The sequence below is a fragment of the Vombatus ursinus genome, unplaced genomic scaffold, assembly GCF_900497805.2.
Source record: "Vombatus ursinus unplaced genomic scaffold, bare-nosed wombat genome assembly UNPS02014786.1, whole genome shotgun sequence".
NCBI classification, from domain to species: domain Eukaryota; kingdom Metazoa; phylum Chordata; class Mammalia; order Diprotodontia; family Vombatidae; genus Vombatus; species Vombatus ursinus.
In genome coordinates, this window is record NW_020954564.1 from 27,937,560 (window position 1) to 27,962,598 (window position 25,039).

Consider the following 25,039-nt stretch of genomic DNA (forward strand, 5'->3'; position numbering starts at 1 on the left):
CATAGTAGGCTAATGACCTAAGGTTGCTAAGGAACAGCAGTCACATCTACAATAAATGCTTCTGCTTCTGAAGCTGACTCCACATCTCTGCAGCAGATTGCTCTCAAAGAAGCGTGTGCTGCTGGTTTCAGGATGCTTGCATTCTGCCAACACATTATGAATCACCATGGGCACAGCCACTCTACCAATACAGTTCCTTCCTCAGGTATTGTCCAGGATAAGTTGCAGACAGCATCATTTCCTCCTATCACAGGGTCTTTTTTTCATCCAAGTTTATTCTGTCCTGAGAATCATGGATCTAGTAACTAAATTGCGCAAGTACTGTCCCTTTCCTTACGCAATATATAAGAAAGGAAGAGAAAGGGGGCACTAGGTGGCACTGTGGATACAGCTCCCACCTTGGAATCAGAAGGACCTGAGTTCAAATCCATCTGGCCTCAGACACTTGACACTTACTAGCTGTGTGACCCTGGGCAAATCACTTAACCCCACTGCCTCACCAAAAAAAAAGGGGGGGGGGGAACATTAGATAAACAAGATTTTAAAATATTATATAATATGGTTCAACTGATCCTATGATACCTCTAATATTAAATAAAGTTGACAATTTTAGAATTGTAATTACTTTTAATTACTATGGAATGCTATAGAGAGAAACATAAGTGAAAAGAATATTGAATTTTGGTCCAGGTCCTTGACTCTACCACTTAAAAGTTGTATAACTATAAGCAAGTCGGTTTCTCTGACCCTCAATTTCCTCATCTGTAAAACAGATGAAAATAATGCTCACACTACTTATCAACAGAATTATTGTGAGTAAATCACTTAGTAAGCATCAAGGTGCTATAGAAATCAAAACATTGTATTTTCTAAAGTATTTAAGACTGCATAATAAAGAATTATAATATTGCAAAGTTAACTACAAGGCAGATATTTTTGCTTATTTGGTAATGTGATATAGTATAAACGACCCTGAATTTGGAGTCAAAGGTCCTTTGTTACAATCTCAGCTCTGCTACTTCCCTGGATTATGCCGGGCAACTTACCACTTCCCAACCTCAGTTTCCTCATCTGTAAAATTAGAGGGTCAGACTAAATAAGGATGCTATTATTACTTTCACCAATGGGCTATTTTGACATTAATCTTTGATTTATAATGACCTAGTCTTTACGGTCAAAAATTACATAGTGTTTATGCATACAGTCTGTGTCTCTAAGTAGTATAAAATGCTAAAACTTTAAAATGCTAAAATTTTAAAATAATTTTTAAAAATGCTTTATGACAAATTTTCCAGTGGTATAAAATAGCATTGCTTTTTACAATTAAGAGAGAACAAGAGCTCATGAATGAACATAAAATGTATTAGCTAAGACTACCAAAATCAATCAATTTTGAGGCCACAGTGAAGGAAATACGCAATCTAAAATCCAATTTAGCATCAGATTCTGATTTTCTCAAGAATGTCATATTTGTCAAAGTGACCTAAAGAATACCCATGGGCAGTAAAATGCTATTATCATTTTAAAAGTTTTTTCCAAGCGGTTTTCCCAAGTCTTATGCCAGTTCATAATTTTCCTTAAGAAGAAAAATATTATCAAGTTAAATAGCCAATTTAAAATTTTATCTTTTGAGTCTGGAAGTTGTCCACAATTGTGATTTTTAAAACAAAACAGCAGTAAAGCTTCCTAACAGCTACTGTCATCCAAAGGTAGAATGGATTGCCACAGGAGGTAGTGGTTTGCCATCTCCCAGGAGGTCAAACAAAGGCAATGTTTACTTGTCAGGTATGTGGACTAGAGACCAGATGACTTGTAAGGTTCCTTCCAACTCTGATCTGATGAAGGGAGAAAGTTTCTCTCACACTAATGTTGGGGGCAGAGCACAAAGAATGTAGCATAATAAAATTTTTAAAAATTCAAAAAAAAGAATGTAGCATAATAATGCTAGGTAGTACCAGAAATTCAACTCCATTTCATTTCAGACAATCCCTAGTAAATAACTTATTTGTTACCTAAGACACTTGTACACACAAAATCAATGAAAGTAAAATGTCTTTACACTTAACTTACAGAGACCATAATGTTATTAGAGTCCTCATACTATGTAAAGATAGCTTTAAGGGAAAAGGATAATAGTAGTTTTAAAACTTTCGATGTTATAAGATTATTTACACTTACCACATAAATAAGACACATTACCTTAACTGTAGGTAACTGAGATGATGACAAAGGAACAAACTTGTAGGCATTTTACTATATTTCATTTTAGTGGCATTCTGTTTTTCATCCACTTGACTTTTACTGGATGGATAGATTACTAGGTCAATTTCCTCAATAACGCTGGACTTTACAGAGGAAGCTCTGTATAGCAGGGTTCAATATAATAAGCACAATGCCATTCGCAAACAAAAGCATCTGCAGGACCTCAATCATCTATACAGAATCCCTATTCCATTCGATGTGAGGCAAAACACCCTCCACAATCCTGTCAAACACCTTCAGCTAGCATATTTCCCTGTTTTATGTCTCATTTGATGCTCAGAGGATCTGTAGCCATATATGTGTTAAGAAATTTAGTACAGTTTTAACACGTATATTACAAACAACTTACTGAAGAATAACCTGGAAGGATGTCTTTTGCTCCTCCCTACAAGTCAATTGCATTAAAAAAAGAAACAGTAGGATTTTCTATTCTCTACACCACTCAAATCTATTATAACAAGTAGTACAGAACATGGATTACTAATTATTAAAGTTATTGAACAGAAATCATTATAATGTGAAGTTTTGCTATAACTGAAATTCTGTTGTAACAAAAATCATGTCATCTTTTTTAAGGCTTTTAAAAATCTCTTTTGTAGCCAACCACCCAGGACAAAAAACAAATAAAACTTCTCAGTAAAACAACAATAAATGAGAATCAAAGGCAATTTAACACGGATCATATTTACAAAGATTATAAACCTTGTGCCCTTTTCCCAATACAAAACCAATTAAAGATTTTTTTCCATTGTTCCTCAGATGCTACTCTCTAACCAAAGCTCTCCCTGAAATATTAATATCTAATTAATTTGAAAAGGTATATATAGAATAAGGTACAAAACAAAGGCTTCAGTAAATAACAGACGATCACCAATGACATGGAAAAATCATGCCGCTGATATTCAGGGGCAGAAAAAAATCATTAAAAGGCAGCCTTACAGAACTGACAATCCAAGAAAAAGTTTCTTACACCCTGCCAAAAAAAGATTGTAATTTCCTAAGTATCTCTTAGTTATCACTCCTCCAACATATCCTTAGCCCTTCTGTTTATAAGTTTCTCTAGATACTTCTTAGGTACTTATCACTCTAAATATCTACAAATTTAATTTAATAAAACTGCTGCATGCTACTTTACAAAACAAACTGATTCCTTCAAATAGATCTACTAAGAGCAGCAGGTACAATAGTTAGTGCTGGGCTTACTTAAATCCTAAGGAGATATCTGAGGCATACAGAGTTATCTAAGTTACAACAAAGGCAATTTGCAATGATGGATTAAGTTCTCACAACAAAAGCTCCTAATTCCGACAAAATCAGTTTCCCCATATTTGTAAATTTTAGATATAAAGAATAGGTTTCTCTGCAATATCCTGTAATAGTAATGTTATAATACAATTTTAATTGATATCATAGATGCACTTTCTAACATAACTTAGTTCCCAAGAAAATGGGTTCAACATTGAGAAAATAAAATCACAATAATGTTTATGCTGAAAAGAAAACATCTACTCTAACCTCATTTTACAAATGAGAAAGCTGAGAAGCATAAAAATCAAGGGACTTCTCCAAGGTCACAGAGCTGGTTAGTAGCAGGGCCAGGGAGGCAGCTCCAGAACCCAGGCTTCCTGACTCCCAGTTCAATGATCTTTCCTCTATGCCACACTGCCTGTCTGCCAGAAGTCATGTCAATAAAAGTCCATCAGAAATTGAAAAACACCAGTAAAGTCCCATATCAGTCACTTACTTTAGGTCAGCACCACGCTAAGCCCTAGGGATACAAAGAAAGGCGCAAAAAAAAAAAAGTCTCTGCCCTCAAGGAATTTACATTTTAAAGGGGTAAACAACATGCAAACAACAATGTACATAAAAGGTACATAAAGAGCAGATGGAAGCTATCTCTTGAGAGTAGGAATGGGGAAGAGGGGGAACATGCAAATATTTTAATCAATTTAGTCAAAATGAATGTACATTACAACAGCTAGTTGTTGCTGTGCATAGAGCACTGGGTGTGGAATCAGGAACACATCTTTACGAGTTGAAAAGTGGCCTCAGATATTTACTAGTTCTGTGACCCTGGGCAAGTCACTTCACCCTGTTTGCCTCAGTTCCTCATCTGTAAAATGGCAAACCACTCTTGTATCTCTGCCAAGAAAACCCTAAAATGCGGTCATAGACAGCTGGACACTGATAACATGTCAAGTTTAATTCTATGTTGAGGTGAAATGTTTTACAAAGTTAACAACTAGAAGAAAGCATAATTTCAGATACAATGAATCCCCCTAAGGTAGATAATTAGGTCATTTCGACTAACAGAAACATTAGAAGATACTTTTTCATAGAACATAATCAAAAGACAAAAGGGGCAGCTAGGTGGAGCAGTGAATAGAGAACCGGCCCTGGAGTCAGGAAAACCTGAGTTCAAATACGACCTCTCAGACACAACACTTACTAGCTGTGTGACCCTGGGCAAGTCACTTAACCCCAACTGCCTCACCAAGAAAATAAAAAAAAGACAAGTCAAGCTCTAAGAAGACTAGGAAGTGTCTGATGGATTGTTTTAAAGTTAAAGTTTACTTATCACCAGTTCCACCATGATTTGCTACTGTAACTAAGGTTGGTTAAGTGGAATAAGTTGGTTTTGGATCACAAACAATAATAAAATCATCAGTTGGATCACAAACAATAATAAAACATTTATTAAGCAATTATTTGTGTTCATAAGCATTGTGCTAGGCATTACAGAGGTACAAAGTCCCACCCTATTCATAGAGATAATCTAAAAGAAAGCTAGGTGGTGTCCTAGGTGGTGTCCATGTTTTGGTGTAAACATCAGCATACATTAAAGAACTTTAAAACACAGCGCTATAAAACCTCTAGAAGAAAGTGATATCTAAGTTCCACTGTAAAGGATGGGTAAAATTCAACAGGTAAAAAGACTGTGAGAGCATTCCACACACGACAAACAGGTTGAGCAAAGCAATAGTGTTCACAGAACACCGAGCTCGCTGCAGGACAAAGAGAAGCAATTTCGAGGTGGGGATTAGGAGTAGAAGGAATGCATGAAAGGGAACTGGAAATAAGGTTGGAAACTCTACCTTTGTGTTACAAAGAGCCTTGAATGCCTGGCAGAGTTGTCTGAGCCTAATGCAGAAGGTAATAAGGAGTCACAAGCAACTAAAAGGTTTGCATTTTATTTTACTTAGATGTGGGGTAGGGAGAGTTAGAGAATGGTTGGTCTGGTTAAAATAAGGAAACAAGAGGACCTCTTTTCGGCTCATGAATTGAAGTGGAAGCGACACGGCCACGGCCGAGGTACACCAAAGCCCGTGGCTCATTGACATAAGGCCACGACCGATTTTCGACGAGGGGCGGGCTCTCGGTTGACATCAGGACAGGTGTGACAGATGAACGTGGCGGGACCGGCCCAGGCAAGGGCACTGAGCCTTTTATTCATCTCCGACCCGCAGAAAGCAAAATCAGGACGGCCGAGATTGTGTAGGGCACAAAGGGCGGACGAGGGCTGGAGCTCGAGAAAAGGACGTGTGGGTCTGCGGCCCCGGCGCTTCCCTTTGGCCGCAGGACCGCGGACGGTCCGCGACCCTGCCCGGCGGTGGGGCAGTCGGCTCCTCCTGCAGCGGCGTAAGGACAGAAGCGGCCCCCGGCCTCGCGGCCGTCCGTCACTCCTGCCCCCTCGATGCCGCAGTTCCACGCGAGGCAGGCGGCTGCCCACCCGGGAGGGGCCGCGGTGACCCGGGACCCCACGCCCCCTCCCTCCCGGGAAGCGGCCCCGCCTGAGGCCTTCGCTTGGCCGCCCCCGGCCCCAGGCCGACCCAGCCCTGGCGATTTCAGCCCACCCCATCACCGTCCCGTCGGGCCCCCAGAGGCCGGACACGGCCGGACTACAGGCAAGGAAGGAATGAAAGGAAAGACTGGTTCTAGGGGTGCCCGCTGCCCCCTCAACACTCACCATGGCGACTGCCCGGAGCCTGCAGCAAACAGCACCAGCCCCGCGTCGAGCCCCGCGTCGAGCCCCGCACCGTCATGTGACTCTGCGGCCCCACGAGGCCCCGCCTTTCAACTTCCCCGCGCTCCACCCCTCCACACCCTCAGGCCGCCCCTCCATTGGCCCACGCCCAGGAACTGGGGTCGCATTCTCCCATTGGTCTTCATCGCCCAAAGAACGTGCTAAAGGAAGAGAACAGAACCAATCGCTCTGCCAGGAGCCAGGGAGGGGGCGGGGCCTTGGTGTGCCGTGGGAGGAGAGACGCAGGGAGGCACCTGAATAGTGGGAAGTACTAGTCGGCTTCAGGGACAGCGAATCATCTGACTCGCCCTGGAAGACGGAGCGTAGGGCAGGAAGGAAGACACGGAAAAGGTGGGCTAGATCCTACTGCAGCTTAGCGCACACCCGTCCCTCGCGAGTACCTCCGATACGCAAGCGCAGACGGAGGATGCGGGTTGGCTCGTGCGGAAAAGCAGCCCTGCTTTCGGAGCCAATGCTGTGGCGCCAGGGGGGTCGGGCGCGGGTCTCATTGGCGGGCGAGCCGCAGGGTGCACGCCTTTCGTCCTTCTGCCGGGAGGTTCGCGGGCTGCCCCTGTCAGCCGTGCGCCATGGAGCCCGGGCCCATCGCGCGTTTCGGACCTCGACTGGGCATCACGGACCCCTCTGTCCTGAGGTGAGTAGCGGGGCCAGGCGCCCCGGAGCCCGGTGGGCTCCTCGAGAAGATCCCGAAGCACGCGGGGCCGGCTTTGTGGAGAGGCCGCTGCGCTCCCCCAAGTTCCTTGGAGAAGCCCGGGCGGAGACGCCAAGGAAACGATTAATCGTAATCGGGAGTAATTGTCATTGCTTTTAGTTTTAATCCGATCTGTGTTGTCATTAGGGGCAGCTAGGGGGTGCGGTGGACTTAGCGTGAGGCCTGGAGTCTGGAGGACCTGAGTTCAAAGTCAACCTCAGACACCAGCCGTGAGACCCCCCTGGGCAAGTCACTTAACTCTTTTGCCTCGGTTTCCTCATCTATAAAATGAGCTGGAGAAGAAAATGGCAAACCACTCCAGCATCTCTGCCAAGAAAACCCCAAATCGTGTCTCGAAGAGCCCGACATGACTGAACTGATCAAACAAACAAACAAAAAACATGTCATTGGTATCGGGGTCTTTGGTGGGAGTCACTTCCTCTATGGAAGTCTTCTCTGCCACTTCTAGTCTTCGAGGGTCGGTTGGGGTACTGAGAATAAGTGACCTGCACAGGATCACACAGCCAGAGAGGTTAAGTGACTTGCCTAGAGTCATACAGCCAGTATGTGTCAGAGGTGGCACTTGAACTCAGGTCAGATTCCCAGATCGCCTCTCTGCCCACACTAAACCTAGTCGCCTCTAATTGTTCTTACTTAATTATTCAGATTTCAGGAAGAAATTTGTAGCTTAGAAGGCCTATGAGGAAAGAAAAAATGCTTTCAAGAGCTAGAAAGGAACCCATGAGGACCTTAGTTTCCTAATCTCTAAAGTGAGATGACTCGCCTAGATGACATAATTTATAGCTGAAAGAGCCATCTCCAGATGGCCCTTAAGAGGCCGTCTGCTCTAACTTCTGCTTTTTACAAGTGAAGAAACTTAAGTCCCACAGAGTTTGTTTGCCAGGATCATACCTAGAAAGGTGGAATTTGAACTCAAGTCCTCCAACTCTAGAGCTCTCCATTACACCATGCTTCCTCCAGTATTCTCCAAGGTCCCTCCTGTTTCTTAATTTATTATGCTAGTATATAAGAACCTTGTCCAGAGGAAGATGGCCAGGATGGGGAAAAAGGGGGAGCATCAACAGGAAATCAAGAAAGAAAAAAGGTTTCAGCAAAAGGAACCAACATATTAGAAAGGTTCAACATTGTCTGTAGTGGTCTATACTCAGGGTCCTCTGCCAGGAAGTGGGAGGTGACTTCTCATATCTCTTTAGTGCCATGCTAGGTCATTGTAATTGTCTTTCTTTTCATTTTACACTAGGTGACAATGTGATGGGGTAGCCAAAAAAGTTGCCACATTTTAAGCTACATAAAAAGGATGTCTAGAATGATGGCAATGGTATTGTGCTATCAGAACACATCTGAAGTATTGATTTCTTTAAAAAAGATATTTGACAAACTGAAGATGCATCACAGGATGGTGATGGGACTGGAGACTGGCCTGTAATGGGGAGCAGTTGAAGGGACTAGGAACATTAAACCTGGAAAAGAGACTTGAGGGAAATCTAATAGCTGCCTATAAATATTTATTGTCTGTCATGTGGAAATGTGATTGGTTTTGTTCTGTGTAGCCCTAGAGGAAGAACTAAGGATGCTGTATGCAAGATATAGCATGGCAGATTTTTCCCTGAGGAGATATTTCCTTATATTTAGAGCTCTCCCTAAGTGGAATGGGATTGGGGAGGCTTCCCTTGAAAGTCTTTTAGGGGAAAGAGAAGATAGATAACCATTTGTCAAGAGTCCTGAAGATATTCTTGCATCAGTGACTTGCTTGTAACAAAATATTAATAAATATTCATTGTACTTAAAGAAGAGAACTTAGATTCTTTAGCCCACTCACCCTACCCACCCCACCATAATTTTACAAATGGAGAAACTAGGTTACAGAAGAAGTGGTTTGCCCAAAGTTATTCAGATCCATTGCTAGAACCCAGTCTTCTTTTTCAATACTTCACTCCCTCCTATGTCTAAAAGCACTTGAGAATCCCAAGAAGCCAAAGATGCATCAGATGAATCTGACTCAAAGCACAATCATATAACTGTAGGCAACTTACTTTACTTTTGAGTCTCAATTTCCTCTTCTGTGAAAAAAAAAAAAGAGTAAAAACTGCCCTTAGTACTCTCCAGATTATTGTGAGGAAGTTATTGTATAAACTATAAAGCACTGTGTAAGTGTGAGCTATCAGATGATGATGACGATGATGACACTTTGAAGGACTCTGAAGGATTCTGTGACTTTAGCTTGAAGGCAGAGTAGAACCATGGTGAAATCTATTTACTTATCTTCTATCTCCTGTATTAAGAAATGTCACTAGCTGCTTACACAGAAAATACTTTATAAATTTATTATTGTTAATATAGGAAAGCTGAAGAGTACTTGCGACTGTCCCAAGTAAAGTGTACTGGATTGTCTGCTCATACAACAGAAACAAGTAATACAATCATGTGTCTGGACCTTGCTGCCACCAGTATGAGATGGCCTTTAGACAGAGTAAGTGGGTCCCTTTCACTGTGATGATGATGCCTTTTCCACTTATTTCTCTCTTGTTCTTAAATTAACTAAGAGTATAAGTTATTTAAACCATAGTTATTTGATTATGTCTTTTCTGTCTCTACGAGAACATACAATTCCGTAGAAGCAAGGATTGTGTCTTATTTCTCTTTCTCCCAGTGTCTAACAGTGCATTGCACATAAATGGTGTTTAATAAATGTTTGAAAACAAAGGAGAGAAGTTCATTTTCTCATTCCTGAGACCAAGCTTGGCCATAAATTATATAGCTTTCATTTTTATGTTGTTGTTGTTGTTGTTCTTTCTATTTACATTATTATAATCATATTATTTTCCTGATTCTGCTTGCTTTATTCTGCATAAGTTCCTATAAATCTTCAGATGTTTCTCAGGATTCTTTATATTTTTCATTTCTTATGGTACAGTATTATTCCATTATATTCATGTACCATAGTTTATTTACCTATTACCAGTTTTTTGCTACCATAAAAGGTACTGTTACGAATATTTTAACATTTCTTTTTGTCTTTAATTTTCTCTGGGCACATGCCTTCTAGTAGGATCTCTGTGTAAAATGACATGGATATCTTTTTAAATATTTTTTAAATAAATTTTTAAAATATTATCTTTATTTTCACATTGTTTTCGTATTACTTAACATTTTCCACTCTATCCCTCCCCAACATCTCCCTATTTAAAAAAAAAAAGGAATGAAGGGAAGAAAAAAGGTTCAGCAAAACTAACCAACATATCAGAAAGATCTAACATTATATGCAGTTCTGTTACTCGGGATCCCCTACCTCTGCTAAGAAGTGGGCATAGGTGTCTTCTCATATCTTCTGTGGTGCTATGTTTGGTCATTATAATTGTTTAGATCGTTTGGTTCTTTTTCTCTCTATTTACATTGTTGTAGTCATTGTTTATATTGTTTTCCTGGTTCTGCTTACTTCACTTTCATATTCATCATATTTCTTATACAGCACAGTAATATTCCATGACATTCATATACAGTATTTATTTATCCATATTCCAAGCAGTGAGCATCTGCTTTTTTTTTTTTCATTCTTTGCTTATAAACATTTTGATGCATGTTGGGTCTTTGTTTTTGATATTGACCTCCCTGAAGTATCTGTCCGGAAGTGGAATCTCTGGGGTAAAGATAGGGACATTTTAATCACTTTCTTAGTATATTTTCAAATTGCTTTACACATTACATCAAGAGCATTTTATTGGGTTTGCTGACAACCTCCTTCAACATTGACTATGCCCTTCTTTTGTCTTTGCAAATTTGCTGGGTGTGGGGTGCACAACAGTTTTTGAAAACAGTTGTTTTCATCCTCATTTCTCTTATTAATGACTTGAAGCTATATTTCTTTTTTTAAAATTAATTTACTTTGATTTATCAACAATCATTTCCATAAGCTTTTGAGTTTTTAATTTTTCTCTCCTTCTCCACCTCCTTCCCCAAGACAGTGCGCAATCTGATATAGGAAGCTATATTTCTTATGGGTAAAAGTAGGAAGATAGATCAGTAGAACAGACTAGATAAGGAAGAATCAAAAATAATTAAATTCAGTAACCCAGTGTTTATAATTCTTCAGAAATTTGTTCATACCCTTTGACCACTTATCCATTGAGGAATGACTTTGGGTCTTAAATATTTGTGTTAATACCCTGTATTCCTTGGTCATCCAGAGAAATTGATACGGTGTTTTTCCCCTAATTATAGTTATATTCATTTTGGTTGTGCAAAAGTTCTTCAGGGGCAGCTAGGTGGCATAGTAGATAGAGTACCAGCCTGGGAGTCAGGAAGACCTGAGTTCAAATTAGGCCTCAGGCACATGATACTTAACTAGCTGTGTGACCCTAGGCAAGTCACTTAACCCCAATTGCCTTACCAAAAAAAAGTTCTTCAGCTTCATGTCATCCAATTTTTTATTTCATCTTTTGTGATTACCTCCCGTCACATGTTAAGAACTCTCCCCCAGCCATAAATCTGGCCTTTAATACCAGATTTCAGCACATAATCGTTGCGCTCTGGTGTATATGTATTCTCTCTCTCTCTCTCTCTCTCTCTTTCCTGCCCCCCACACCCCAGTCCAAAACTTGTTTTATAACCTTTGATGGCATGGTATAATTCTGTTCATCAAGCTGCTTAAAAGGTAAATAGAGCAGTAGTGTATTCACCAGTGTCTTATGGATACACATTTATCTCTGGCACATTGCGAGCCACATGTCGGTGTATTTCTGAAAGCTGATTTGCGTGGTCTGTTTAGAGCGCTGTAGTATTAACAGTATTGTCACTCAACCCAATGAAGAGCTGTGAACAGGCAGGCAGGTGAAGCTGCCATGAGTAAATCATGTGATATGGTAAGACTTGCATCTTCCCACGCTAGCTAAACTACAGTTTCTCGCCAGTGATACAGTTTAGTAAATGATTTTTAAGTAATACCAGCACAATTTAAAAAAAAAAGCTTCACATAATGGTTGCACCCCATTTCTTTGCAAAAAAAAAAAATTAGCATACAGCCTGCAGCAATTATGCAGTGAAATACAGTATTCGGGTCAAGTATCCATTCTGATCTTATAATGGAATATCGTATAAGATTATTAGTCTAAACTTAATTTCTGACAAATTGTTTTCAGTTTTCCTACCACTTCTTGTCAAATAGGGAGCTTTTGCACAAAATTTACATTTTCAATTTATAGAAGACTGCATTACAAAGTTTGTTTCTGATTGTTGCTTATCTAATCTGTTCCATTGATCAACTTTTCTATTTTTTAACCAATACCAAATAGTTTTGATGGATACTGCTATATAGTATGATTAGGAATGTTGGAAATACTATTCTCCCTTCATTCCTTTTTTTCATTATTTCTCATGAAAGTCTAGATCTTTTCTTCCAAATCAATCTTTTTTTAAAGCTGTATAAAGTATTACCTTGAGAGACTAGTATAATGCTAAACTTATTAATTAATGTAGTATTGTCATTTTTATTATATTGATGTACTCTAATCAGAAACAATGAATATCCTTCCAATTGTTATATAATTCTTTATTTCTTTAAAGTGTTTGATAATTATATTTATATAAAATTTTAGTGTGCATTGGTAAATTGACTCCCAATTTTGTAGTTATTACCCTTTCTATCATTTGCTTTTGCATTTTGTTATTGCTATAAAGAAATGTCATTAGTTTTTGTAAGCACTATTGCTACTGTCACAATTTCTTTGCCTACTTTCTGAGATTTTCTAAATAAGCCATCATGCCATCAGCAAATGGGGACAATTTTATCTCCTCTTTGCTTTTGTCATTGCATTAAAATTTCTTCTTGTCTTAATGCCAGCATTTCTAGAACTGAAAAATAGCTATGGGGAAACAGAGCATCCATGCTTCTTATGTTTATTGAGAAAGGCATTAGTGTTTCCTCGTTGCAGAAAATGTTAACTTTTGTTTTTAAATATTTTAAATCATATTTTAAAGTTGTCCTATGTCTCTGCATTGTCTGGTTTTTAACAAAAATGTGTGTTATACTTTGTAATGGCTTTTTCTGCACCTATTGACATAATCATGTTCATGTTTTCTTTTTGGAAGACTTACTTAGTTAAACTTTCTGGTTTGAACAAGAAGATGTATCAAAGCTGTCTTAAGTCTTTTGAGTGTTTGCTGGGCTTGAATTCAAATCTTGGAATAAAAGACTTAGCAGTACAATTTAACTGCGTGGAGGCAGTAAACATTGCTTCAAAGATCCTACAGAGGTATGGAGAATAAAGAATCATGTGGTTGAAAACTTGATGTTTTACAAATTAGAACTTTTAATTTGAAAAAATATCTACCTTTATTAAGTAAAATTTTGGCCTATAGAAATAATTGGTACACTTAAAACTGACACATGCTTATTGTCAAGGTTTAGTGATGATGATTTAACACTTTTACATTATGCCTTAGAAATCATGCTTATACTATTTAGTATTTATCACTTTAGAATCTGGGCCATTTCTCTAACAAATACCTTAAAAACTGCTTTCTTATAGGTATGAAGCCAGCCTTCCCCAGGTACAGAAAGTAGATCTAGATTTGTCCAAGCCCCTTTTCACAACAGCTACACTGTTTTCAGCATGCAGGTAAGGATATATTTTGTTAAGGACTTATGTTTCCAAAGTTTATAAGTCACTTGCAATTCAGAACACATTTTCTTACAGAAATAATGTTTGTTTGGTGGTTAGTTTCCCAGGGTGGCCTCCAAAGCCTGTTAGCTCAAAATGTAGCTGTTCTAATCACTGGTAATGGTACAGCCATGTACTGTAAAAGAGGTAAAAAATTACACTTAAGTCAGAGCTGTTGGACTTGACCAGATACAGAAAAAAGAAATCCACGCTAGAGGGGAAACAGTTTCAAAGACACTAGGATGGATTTTCAGGATATTTCACATGAGCTCAGAGGCCTTCTAGTCCAGCACCTTACTACCTCTCTCAAAAAGAGAGCTTCCACTGGGACAGCAGCGGTGGTGGTTGGAAACAAGCCACTGGAGCCTTCTTTCCCTCCCTCCGTGGTGGCAGAAAGATGAAAGGAAAATGAAATCTCTAAAGAATTCTGTACCTGGAGCAACTTGCCAGATCTAGAGGAGAGAACCTATCAGCTGTAACTGACTGCAGAGTCCCACCAGCAGCAGTGCATATGGATCTAAAGGGAAAGCTGAGGAATAACCAAAATCTTTTCAAGGAAATTGTGTACAGGTTCCCTAAATTTCATAATGTGCAGTTTCTGTAATTCTTCCTTGTAATGGCTTCTGTGCCATTTAGGGGCAGGATATTTTAGCTTTTGGGAATTTTGAAGAAGAAAAGAATCTGAAATCAGGAAGAAACAGCAGAATTTTTATCATTTTACATATTTTGGGGAAAACTTCTTGGACCTCACCAACAGCTCTACTCTAATGTTTCATTGTGATGTGGAAATAACCCAGGATTCTTGAAGGCTGTGTGTCAGCATACCATAAGCTTTGTCAGTCCTACCAAGCCTGAAAGACTTTGAATATGACCTTGTTTACATACTTAAATCTGTTCTCTTCTAGCTTACCTAAACTCATAGGGGCTTATTGGGGAGTTGAGGTTTTTTAGCAACAGCAGCTTTCAAAGATCGTTTGGTGAAGAGCAGAGGATATTGCTGTCTGTATTAGTGGAGGGATTACTCCATTGCCAAAATTTGTGGCTCCTTGAAGTGTCCTTAGAAGAAGCTTCTCACTTCTTGGAGTTTTAAAAATATGTCTCCAGGGAGTTTTTCTCTTAAGTAATTTGCAGCAATAATCTATTCATTTAATTGTTCTTTAGCAATGATACTAAATCCTCACATTTATTTGGTACTTTAAGATGTAAGAAGCACTTTCACAACAGTGCTATAATGCTGATGGTCCAAGTATTATTATTCCCATTTGACTGAGGAAACAGACTTAGAACTGAACCTAGGTGTCTTGAGTCTGTGACTGATACTATTCTTACTATACCACTATGCCTCAGGAGTGGTATAATGAAAAGAAGTGAGAAGAGGGAGTAATGAAGCTTAAGTTCTAGTTCTGGCTCTACCACAAATTAGCTGTGTGATCTAGAATGCAAAAACAAAACCTCATCTCTCTGGATATCAGTTTCCTCATTTGTAAAGTGAGGAGTTTGGACTAAATGATGGCTGTCCTTTCCAGATATAAAATGATGTGATTTGAATGATTCAAAATAAAAAAACTTTGAGTTACCATCCCACAGCCATCAAACTGGCAAAAATAATTAAAAGTAATAAAACTCAATGTTGGAAGTATCCTCATAGAACCTTTTTGACAGCATTTTATTAATATGCAGTAGAAGTTACCAAAATAATTGTACTCTTTGACCCAGTTATTCCACTGTTGAGTATTGTGTTGAGAAAGTGTTGTAGAAAAACAACATGCAAAAACCTGTTTTCATAGCATTATTATAAATAATTGTAAAAAAAAGAACTGGAGAAACAAATGTCCAACAATAAGAGAATCGTTAAATAAATTGTGGTAGATAAATGTAGGAATAGTATCATTTGGTTAAGTCTCACAACTATAAGTAGTACCACGAAATCTAGAAAACCATTATGAATTAATGCAAAATGAAAAAAGCCAAAGTAAAAATGAATGGGCGAAAAATTCTGATTTGTGGAGCTTTAGTGGGAATGACTAAAAAAGCTCTGTTCTCTACATTGAAATTAATTTAATTGTAAATAGTTACTAAGCAAATTTAATTAGTTGTATTGCTTAATATTATTTTTAACAAGTCATTTAATTTAAAAAATTTTAAAACCCAAAAAAAGAGAGCTTCCAGAAAAATGGAAAATGTATGGTATTATTACCGGAAAAAAAGATAACTGAGAAGAGATCAGAATTTTTTGACTTGTTTGCCTATTTTCTCAACAAAATCTTTGAGAATAGTCTATGTACATATTAAGGTATTCTTGAGTAACATTAGAATAGAATAAACTTTTACAAACTATTTTCTATACATCTTAATCACATAATTTACTTCATGATGTAGAAAATACAAGATCTTGGGGCAGTGATGTGGTGCAGTGGATAGAGCACCAACCCTGGAGTCAGGAGGACCTGAGTTCAAATCCGGCCTCAGACACATAACACTCACTAGCTGTATGACCATGGGCAAGTCACTTAACTTCATTGCCTAGCCAAAAAAAAAAGAAAGAAAGAAAATCCAAGATCTTTCTATGTTTATTGTTTCAAGAAAGAGTACTTTTTAAATTACTTTTTTTTTTAAAAGTATTTGATTTGGTAAAACAAACTTAGCCATAAAGAGTCCTCTCCCATATGGTGTCAGACATGCATATGTTAAGATCATACAAGTTTCCTTGATACATGCAACCACAGACATAATTTTGTCCAATAATACTCTGAATATAAAAATCAAGCGAGGCATAAAACTGGACATGTCCACCAAAGGTATTCATTGGTGTTATGGACAATGTCCTGCACAATATCCAGATGGAAGATGGAATATGTATAGATGATAATAACTCACATCCACATAGTACTTTGAGATTTACAAAACATATTTAAAAACTCTTTGAAGTTGATGGTGCAAGTATCCTTTTTCTCATTTTATGGATTAGAAAAATGAGTAATAGAGTCTAAAAAATGAGTCTGGTTTCACCCAGAGTTGCACGCCTAGTAAGAGTCAAACCCAGATCTTCTGATGCTTTATCTTGTATTCTTTCCACTTCACCATTTGCTTTTACTTGCAAGTGGAATTCTGATTAGAAGGCTTTCTTTGTAGAATTCCCAGTATAACCACTCAAGATTGGCTTAACATTCAAAGACAGAAGGAAAGGATGGCTGTATACTGAAATATTCATAGCTGTACTTTTCGTTGTAATAAGGAACTTGAAACAAAATAGGTACCCATCAAATGACAAATCGCTGAATAAATTGTGGTACATAAATGTAATGAAATATTATTGTGCTGTAAGAAATGATGAATAAGACTAATTCAGAGAAATCTAGGAAGACATGGATGAACTGATGCAGAATGAAATAAAAGAACTGGGAGAAAAATTTACACAGTGGCAAGCAACTTTTTTTTTTTCTTTTTGGTTAGGCAGTGGGGTTAAGTGACTTGCCCAGGGTCACACAGCTAGTAAGTGTTACATGTCTGAGGTTGGATTTGAATTCAGGTCCTTCTGAATCCAGGGCCAGTGCTGTATCCACTGCGCCACCTAGCTGCCCCTGGCAAGCAACTTTCAAAGACTTCAGAACTCTGATCAGTGAATTAATCTGTGACTAACCATGACTTTAGAAGACTGATCATAAAACATTCCTCTTAGCAGAGCAGTGATGGATTAGAGGTACAAAATAATCCATACATGTTTTGTTTGACTGTATTTCTTTGGGGGTATTGAGTTAATGGATAGTGATCAAGATGCAAAAAATAAATGGAAGAAAAGAGCATCAGCAAAAAGGTTTTAAAATACATAGAAGAAAATGGTTTATAAGGAGACACAAGGTAATTTTGTTACTACCTTATTAAATTGAATATAAATTTTTTTAAAAACTAAAGTAAGTAACAAGTTGATGGGTTCATATAAAATCCTATTTTGTTCTTTGTAAATTGAAGTGTTGGTATTTGATGATTACATTCTTAATATAAAAAGATTCTTTTAAAAAGAAGATATGTTATACATCAGAACTCTGATTAATACACTTACTGATCAGAATATCAGAGGACTGACAGTGAAACATGCTTTTCTGCTCACAGTGGAAGGGTGAGCTATAGGTGGAATGAGGTATGCATTGCCATAAATGACTAATTATCAATTTATTTTGCTTACCAGTGCTTTTTTGTTTTGGGGGTGGCGGGGCAGATATTGGGAATTATTGGGAAGTGACAGTTGTTTGTTTTCTCTTTTTTTCCTTCAGGGCATAATAAAACATGTTTGAAAAAAAAATAAATGTTATAGTCTGGATGATAAATCTATTCATATATCTTGGTGAGGGACAGTGAGCTGGGCCCAGAACTGATTAGGATTAAGAGAGAGGATTAGAAAGTTGTGTGTTGCTTCCATTGATGTCATATTGTTCCTTGCCACAAAAGCCCATATTTTTTAACACCATTATTCTCCTAATGATGTGATATGGCTACAAGTCATGGAGTAACACAATCATATAGAAATCCAAATTGCAGGTAACACAGAGGGGGAAGGGGAAATGTGTGAAGAATATACATTGTATAGAGTAGTCAGTAGTTTATTACTAACAATGACTTATGGGCATAGAAGACATGGTCAGGAACATGTACAGCTAGAAGAAGAGGCAGGTTATTCATTCATGTAGGGAGAGGAAAGGATGATAGATGAACAGGTGTATTATTGTACTAATATCTACAAAATATTAAAAGACAAAGGAAGGTCACAAATTCATTGAATAGATCCCTGTGGGGAATTTATAAATGAGAAGAAAGCTAGAGTAATTTTCAGTCTGTACCAGTGGAGGGAGTTCTCATGCCATTTAGATTACAAATCCATTGAATAGCAGAAATGTTGTATGTTCACAACTATATAATGCTTTCTATTACTGTTAATAGAGTTAATGGAAATTTGTAGTATTTAAGTTACATTAAAAATTAGATAGGCTTTTAAGAACTTAACCTGGGAACTTAGTTGCCCTTTAGGACAACTTCTATGGGGAAATGCATTCCAAATTCTAACTGATGATATCCCTCTCCTTGTTATAGCTATAGTGGCAGCAAGGAAATTCCTCCCCTTTCAGAGCTACCAGGTGGTCATTTCATATGTAAAGAATGTTTAAAACTTGAGTTTTTTCTGTCTTGGGCTATCTGCATGTGAACATCGAAATCTGATCCCTGATTTAGCTGTTAATGATTAATAGTTTGCTAGTTGTAGCTCCAAAAAGCAAAATATTAATGATTTTATAGGTAGCTTTTGAGACTTTTAGATTACTTCTTAAAGATCCAGTTTCCAGTTTGTTAGTATGTTGATGGACTTTGATTTGTACCACAGTGGTTATCCCTAAATACTAACTATTCATGGTTTCTGTTCCTGAAGAGGCCTTTTTGCTTTGCTTTCTGCTGGAAAACACTTTAAAAATAAACAGCAATTTAGGGGTGGATTCCTCTACCCAGCCAAATGATTTTGGAGTCGTTTGGCTTTATTACCTACATATAGCAAAGTGTGATAATTAGCATATATGGAGGAAAAAAACCTAACTCCAAACCAGTATTATAGGAAAGGATGAAGTTAATTTAGTTTGGGTCTATTCCTTATGTGCTCACATTTCTGAAGTATAAAACAGGTATAAAGCAAGGAAAGATGTGAATGGGCTCCTCATTTTATAAATTCTTTTAGTCTCATCTAGTAAATGTAAGCAATGAAATGAAAAGAGCCGGGCACTTGAAAACAATGTGATACTTATGCCCAAATATGTTAGTTCTTTATATATTAAACACCTGAGAATTTAAGAAAATGAATATAGCAGTTCTGGTATTCATTTCTGTCTTCTCATATGACCCTCTCTTATAGCAGAGATTCTGATATAGAATGTGTGTCTTCCACATTAGTAATTTTGTCCATCTAACAACTAAAAATTTAATAAGTAGATTAAAGAAGTGGATAGCATCCCTAAAGCTAAAATTTTACAGTGGGGCTGAAGGGGGAAGAAACAGTTTTTAGACACTTCAAACACCCACTAGTAAAGCAAGGGAAAAAAGGAACAGAAGATGGTGTAATGAAGAATATACCAAACTAAACCATCAAATATTTGAGTGAAAATCCTTCTTCCGACACTTAATGTCTCTCTAGTATTATATATAAAATGGAGATTAAAAATATTCGGAACTCCTTTGTGGAGTTGTTCTAAGAATCGAATGATTGTATAAAATGGCTTTGTTTTTGTTTTTTTTTTCCATCTTAAAGTGCTATAGAAATGTTAACTATCAACATTTTCATTAGTGTTATTGATGGGTAGGTGGCAAGAAAAAGGTATCTAACCATTTAAGAAAATTAATTATTTTATAGAGTCCTAAAGATAAAAGTGAATAAAGACAAAATGGTGGCCACATGTGGTGTAAAGAAAGCTGTTTTTGATCGACTCTGTAAACAGTTGGAAAAGTTTGAACAGCAAGTTAAGGGTGAGTATTCCACAATTTATGGTTATATGAATTTAGGCCAGGTTACCACAATTGCACATTTATAGTTGCAAAGACTTGTGTTACCCAAATTGGTTCCTCAGACAAATGCTGTAATGTGCTCCATTCATGCACATAGGTCAGACTATTGTAGAAACCAAGCTAAAGGAAAACCTCAAAATGTCTTTACTTTTTTCCCCCTTCCAATAAAACCAATGGCATTTGGGCATGCAAGATCATAGGATAGAGCTGAAAAGGGTCTTAACGATCATCCAGTCTTACTCCTCATTTTACAAGGATGGAAACCATGGATCTAATGACGTAAATGTAATGTAAGATTCTTTGGAGATTACACATGCTAGAATGACGATTCATACCTGGAGGTGGGAAGGAAGAAGAGAAATAATACTAATGACAGTTTTATTTTTCTTGAAGGAGAACCTAGCAGTTCAGCTTCTCCGCCAGCCAAAAGACAGAAAATAATAGTTGAACATTCCAAGAAAGGTAAGGCTTGCTGTCACTGTGAATGAGAATTAGTTCAAGGGAGTATTAAGACTCTGGCAGTTACTTAAAGGCTCTGTTATCAAATCTAGAATAAAATCTGTCAGGTAACCGTTTTTTAAAAGCTCTTACAGTCCTCATCATAAGCAGTGGAAAAGTTTGAAGGATTCTCACAATAGTTGGAGTGTATAAGACTTTCTAGCTTTCTGCTTAAATTTGTTGCTTACATATATAAGGAACTTAAATCATGGAAATTCAGGATTATTTTTAGTCTTACATTGGGAGTTGTGACTTTAAAACAGGAGATTTTTCTATTGTCCTAATTTCTTAAAATAGAGACAAACTTTCAAGTTGCTAAGATTGAGAATTTTTAACCTCTTAAAATTTTTCCTCCAGAAATAGAGGAAGAAGCAGAGTCTCTATGTAAGCAGCAGCAAAGTGAAGATTTAAAACAAGATTATGAAGAGTGGAAAAGAAAAATCTTAGAAAATGCTGCTAAAGCACAAAAGAAGTGATTTCAGTTTCCAGAAAACACCTGCCTCCAACCACGACTCTTATCCCCAGGGAGCCTTGATGGGTCATTAGCATTTGCTCTTGAGCAAGAATTCTGAAAGTGCTACCTTGATATGCTTGGGGTTCTTTACTGGGCAGTACCAAGCATGTTATGTTAAGGAAAACCCTTTCACCTCCACTCTGAGTTTCCATATTTCCATATTAAAGAAGGTAGCACAGAGGTCACATGTAAGGCAGTGGGACCTGGCTCCTGGCGTTGGAAATAAGCTGACACAATCAACCATGGTGTCATTTGGCATATAGCTTCCACTTACCCACCAGGCATGTATGTTCTCCTCCAAAAAAGTCTAAGGAAACTTAGTACTCTAGTTGTACTTTTGATAATACACTGCTCAGGGGTGGGGAACCTGCAGCCTCTGAGGCCACTTCCCCACCCATGCACTCATTTTGAAGCAATACAAGTGGATTTTCATACTATTTGATGCCTGCTTTTCATTGTTTTTGCAGTTTTTTTAGAATCATAGAATCTTTTAGTTTAAATAAAATACTGAAACCCAAAATAATAAATTTTATTTCTGTGTCCAGCATGTCTTAAATTTTTGTTTAAAGAACACCCTTTTGGGGGCAGCTAGGTGGCGCAGTGGATAGAGCACCAGCCCTCAAGTCAGGAGGACCTGAGTTCAAATCCAGCCTCAGACACGTAACACTTACTAGCTGTGTGATTCTGGGCAAGTCACTTAACCCCAATTGCCTAAAGAAAAAAAGCAAACAAAAAACACCCTTTTGCCATAAATATGGAATAATTTTTATCTACTAGCTACCCTATTAGTAGTAATTTAAAAAGGTCACATAATGGACTACAAACGAGGACAGTATTGCAAAATCAAGAAATTAACCAAGGTTTATTTCTGCTTCAGCTTCAGATATATACAGACTGACAGATGCAATAGCACTTAAACACTCAACATTAAAAAACAAACTTATGGAGTTTGGCCTTCATAGAAGGTGAAAAGATCTGGGAAGTGGTACCAAATAGAATTTCACTTTGGTTACCTTCTAATTACATGTGTTGAAAGAGTAAAACACAAAACTGCTGAGTCCAATTTTTAAAATTCCATTTTATTACTAGATGTTAAGGGTAGGTATGTAGTTTATTTGTTTATTTGTTGTAGACCTATAATTTCATTGACTTATATACTCCAGAGGTAGAAACTTCCAGTCGACAAAGAGCAGCTCATCTGAAACTCTTAGGTGATGAGGCACTGAGAGGTTAAGGGACTTGCCCATAGGCACAAATGCAAGGATGCCCCAGAGCTAGCATTTGAACGCAGGTCTTTCTACATTCAATCCCAGCACTCTTATCCCATGTTCCCGCTTGGGTATGCTCCAATTTTTCAAAATACACAGCCTGTGTGGAACCTGGAGTAACTAAAAGCTTTTTAAAGAATTTTAGAGATTAAAAAAAAAACCATAGAGCGGAGTTGAGCAGGACAGGGTTAAAGATTATAAGACAAAAATATCAACTCTATAGTTGACTACATAATTAGCCTTGTAACCTACAAGTGGAGTTTACAAAATTAGTTTCCTAAAAATACTAATGTACTTGCGCTCAAGCTGAGAAAAGCAATTCCCTTCCTTTTGGAAGGAAAGTCATTTAGCAATCAAAAGTGCCAGCATCTGCATGCAATATAATACTTGCTTTCCCAGTTGAACTTGAAAGGGAAACAACTAATGGGATTAAGAATAGGAATAAAAACCAGCAATGAGGAGAAATTCCTGGCTTCTAACAAAGACCTGACATTTATTCTATTAATGCTCATTATTTATACTCAGTTTCGTGTTTCAGGTTGGTTTTTTTTTTCTTTTATGAATCACCTTTAGAAAAGGTACTGACTTTTTTTTAAAAAATAAAGTTATAGAAGAAATGCATGAAAGAGTCTTCTCTATTTTAAGTGGGGCTTAGATTTGCTTTGTGCTATTGATTTGCATTCCTAATTTTAGACATAACTTTACTATTCCTACATGAAAAATTCCTGTCCAAAATAGTAATGTTCTAGTCAGGTTGCTAGTAAATCTAAAACCCCTAAAATTTGTTCATATGATGTGGGACAGGAGAAATGAGAATTGTTCTAAAGCTCAGAGTTAGAAAAATAAAAGGAAATAATAGGCTTAATTAGGATAGGGCCTGGACCTATGATTTCGGTGGTATAGGGAGCGCCCAGATAAGGAAACTCTCTCTACCAATGCATGTTGGCACCCTTTCTGAAACTTGAGCCTAGAGCACTGACAAGTTAAACTATTTGCCCAGAGCTTAGCCAATATGTTAGAGATAGGAATGGTATCCAGGTCCTCTTGGCTCAAGGCTGGCTCTCTTCATTTGTAAGACAACCCATTTCATTATTGAAAAATCATTCTTTTATGTTGAGCCAAAATCTTCTACATCTGTGTATAGCTTAACCAGCCCCTCCATGGAATCTTGGTTTACTGACAGCATTTAAGTACCCAAAGGCTGTGGGTTTAGAGTTATGGGTTTGGGAGAGAGGTCTTGAAAAGCTACTTTGGGGGGGGGGGGCAGCTAGGTGGCGCAATGGATAGAGCACTGGCCCTGAAGTCAAGAGGATCTGAGTTCAAATCCAGTTTCAGACCAAATACTTGACACTTATTAGCTGTGCGACCCTGGGCAAGTCACAACCCCAATTGCCTAAAAAAAAAAAAAGAAGAAGCAGAAAAGCTACTTATAGTTATCCAAACTGGTTGCTGTGCTCTGATTTGGGATGGTAAGGCAAAAAATTGAGTTAGAAGCCATCTAGGTCATTTACTCTTCATATTTTTCATTTCTTGCTCTCACTCTTTTTCTTGCTCTTTCTCTTGCTCTCTCTGCATATATATATGTATGTGTGTATATATGTATATATGTACAGATATACACGTGTGTGTGTGTACACATAACTGCATTTAAAATTTTAAGCATATAAAGAACCATATAAGAAGTTTTCTCTACTATTTTGACGTTGCTCAATTTGGTTTAAAAAATGAGCAGCAGTCAACTCCATTCCTTTGGGAAAATACTATGTAAAACACTTCTCATCTATCCCTTAGTTTCTGGTACCAGTTCCCATGGTTTCTAAACCAGTGTTGCTATACTCTAAAGCATAGATTCCTAACGTAAAGTCCATAAACTTTTTAAAAAATTTTGCTAACTTTCAATATAATTGCTTTTCTTTGTCATCCTCCATAATTTAGTGCATTTAATTGCATTTAAAAGCATTATTCTGAGAAGGGGTCTTTAGGCTTCACCAAACTCCCAAAGGGGGCCATGATCCAAAAAGAGGTTAAGAACCCCTGTTCTGAAACTTCATAATACAATATCACCTAAACAACCAAAAGCAATAAGAAATCTACACTTTGGAAATAATACTGAATGGCTTATCCCTGTGCCACATGCTACTATAATTGTTACTCAGAACAAGTTAAAAATTGAAATTAATCACACTCCTAAAATAGGATCATATGTCCCCAACTCATTTTATTTAAAACATGCCTACTGTCATCACCTAATAAAGTTTTTAAGGCAATTCTTACATAGCAAGTTCACATCCACATTTAAGACAGGCCACAGTAATAACATTACTTACACAATTTAAAAACAGGAAATCAAATACAATAATAGTAAAGGGCCAGATCACTAGACAAAGAGTTCCCTGTCTTAGTTTCATCTCTAGCTCTAAGTATTGCAGAACTTTCAAAGCAGCATAGATGAGGCTTGGGGACAACTTGGAAACTTCCTAAGCCTGTTGGCAGCAGTCACTGCATAGAAATGTTTCTTGAAAGAAAATAAAGAGAAAATTTGCATTTTAG

At 37.7% G+C, this 25,039-nt stretch overlaps 3 protein-coding genes across 4 annotated transcripts in view; 1 reads left to right on the top strand and 2 right to left on the bottom strand.

Moving 5' to 3' along the window:
* VPS35 (VPS35, retromer complex component) overlaps nt 1-6,318 on the bottom strand; it is a 39,161-nt gene extending 32,843 nt beyond the window's left edge. Inside the window, exon 1 of the mRNA XM_027867920.1 lies at nt 6,230-6,318. Within this exon, the coding sequence (XP_027723721.1) occupies nt 6,230-6,232 (3 nt within the window). The 5' untranslated portion in view covers nt 6,233-6,318. The remainder of the gene's footprint in view (nt 1-6,229) is intronic.
* Nucleotides 6,319-6,841: 523 nt separating this feature from the next.
* On the top strand, nt 6,842-21,732 carry ORC6 (origin recognition complex subunit 6). Its single transcript, XM_027867424.1, has 7 exons — nt 6,842-6,938; nt 9,357-9,486; nt 13,101-13,264; nt 13,541-13,630; nt 20,058-20,170; nt 20,603-20,671; nt 21,065-21,732. The coding sequence occupies exons 1-7, from the start codon at nt 6,874-6,876 to the stop codon at nt 21,181-21,183; spliced, it is 750 nt and encodes a 249-aa protein (XP_027723225.1). The 5' UTR covers nt 6,842-6,873; the 3' UTR covers nt 21,184-21,732.
* A 2,969-nt stretch (nt 21,733-24,701) lies between these two features.
* MYLK3 (myosin light chain kinase 3) overlaps nt 24,702-25,039 on the bottom strand; it is a 60,270-nt gene continuing 59,932 nt past the window's right edge. For both annotated transcript variants that reach the window (XM_027867929.1, XM_027867928.1), the window contains exon 13: nt 24,702-25,004. In XM_027867929.1, coding sequence (XP_027723730.1) covers nt 24,924-25,004 — 81 coding nt within the window. In that variant the 3' untranslated portion in view covers nt 24,702-24,923. The remainder of the gene's footprint in view (nt 25,005-25,039) is intronic.

Coding starts and splice junctions, on each gene's coding strand:
- ORC6 (XM_027867424.1), top strand. CDS start 6,874: ATGGAGCCCGGGCCCATCGCGCGTTTCGGACCTCGACTGGGCATCACG. Junction 9,487..13,100: donor TGAGATGGCCTTTAGACAGA/GTAAGTGGGTCC, acceptor TCTTTTTGGAAG/ACTTACTTAGTTAAACTTTC. Junction 20,672..21,064: donor AGTTGAACATTCCAAGAAAG/GTAAGGCTTGCT, acceptor TTTTTCCTCCAG/AAATAGAGGAAGAAGCAGAG.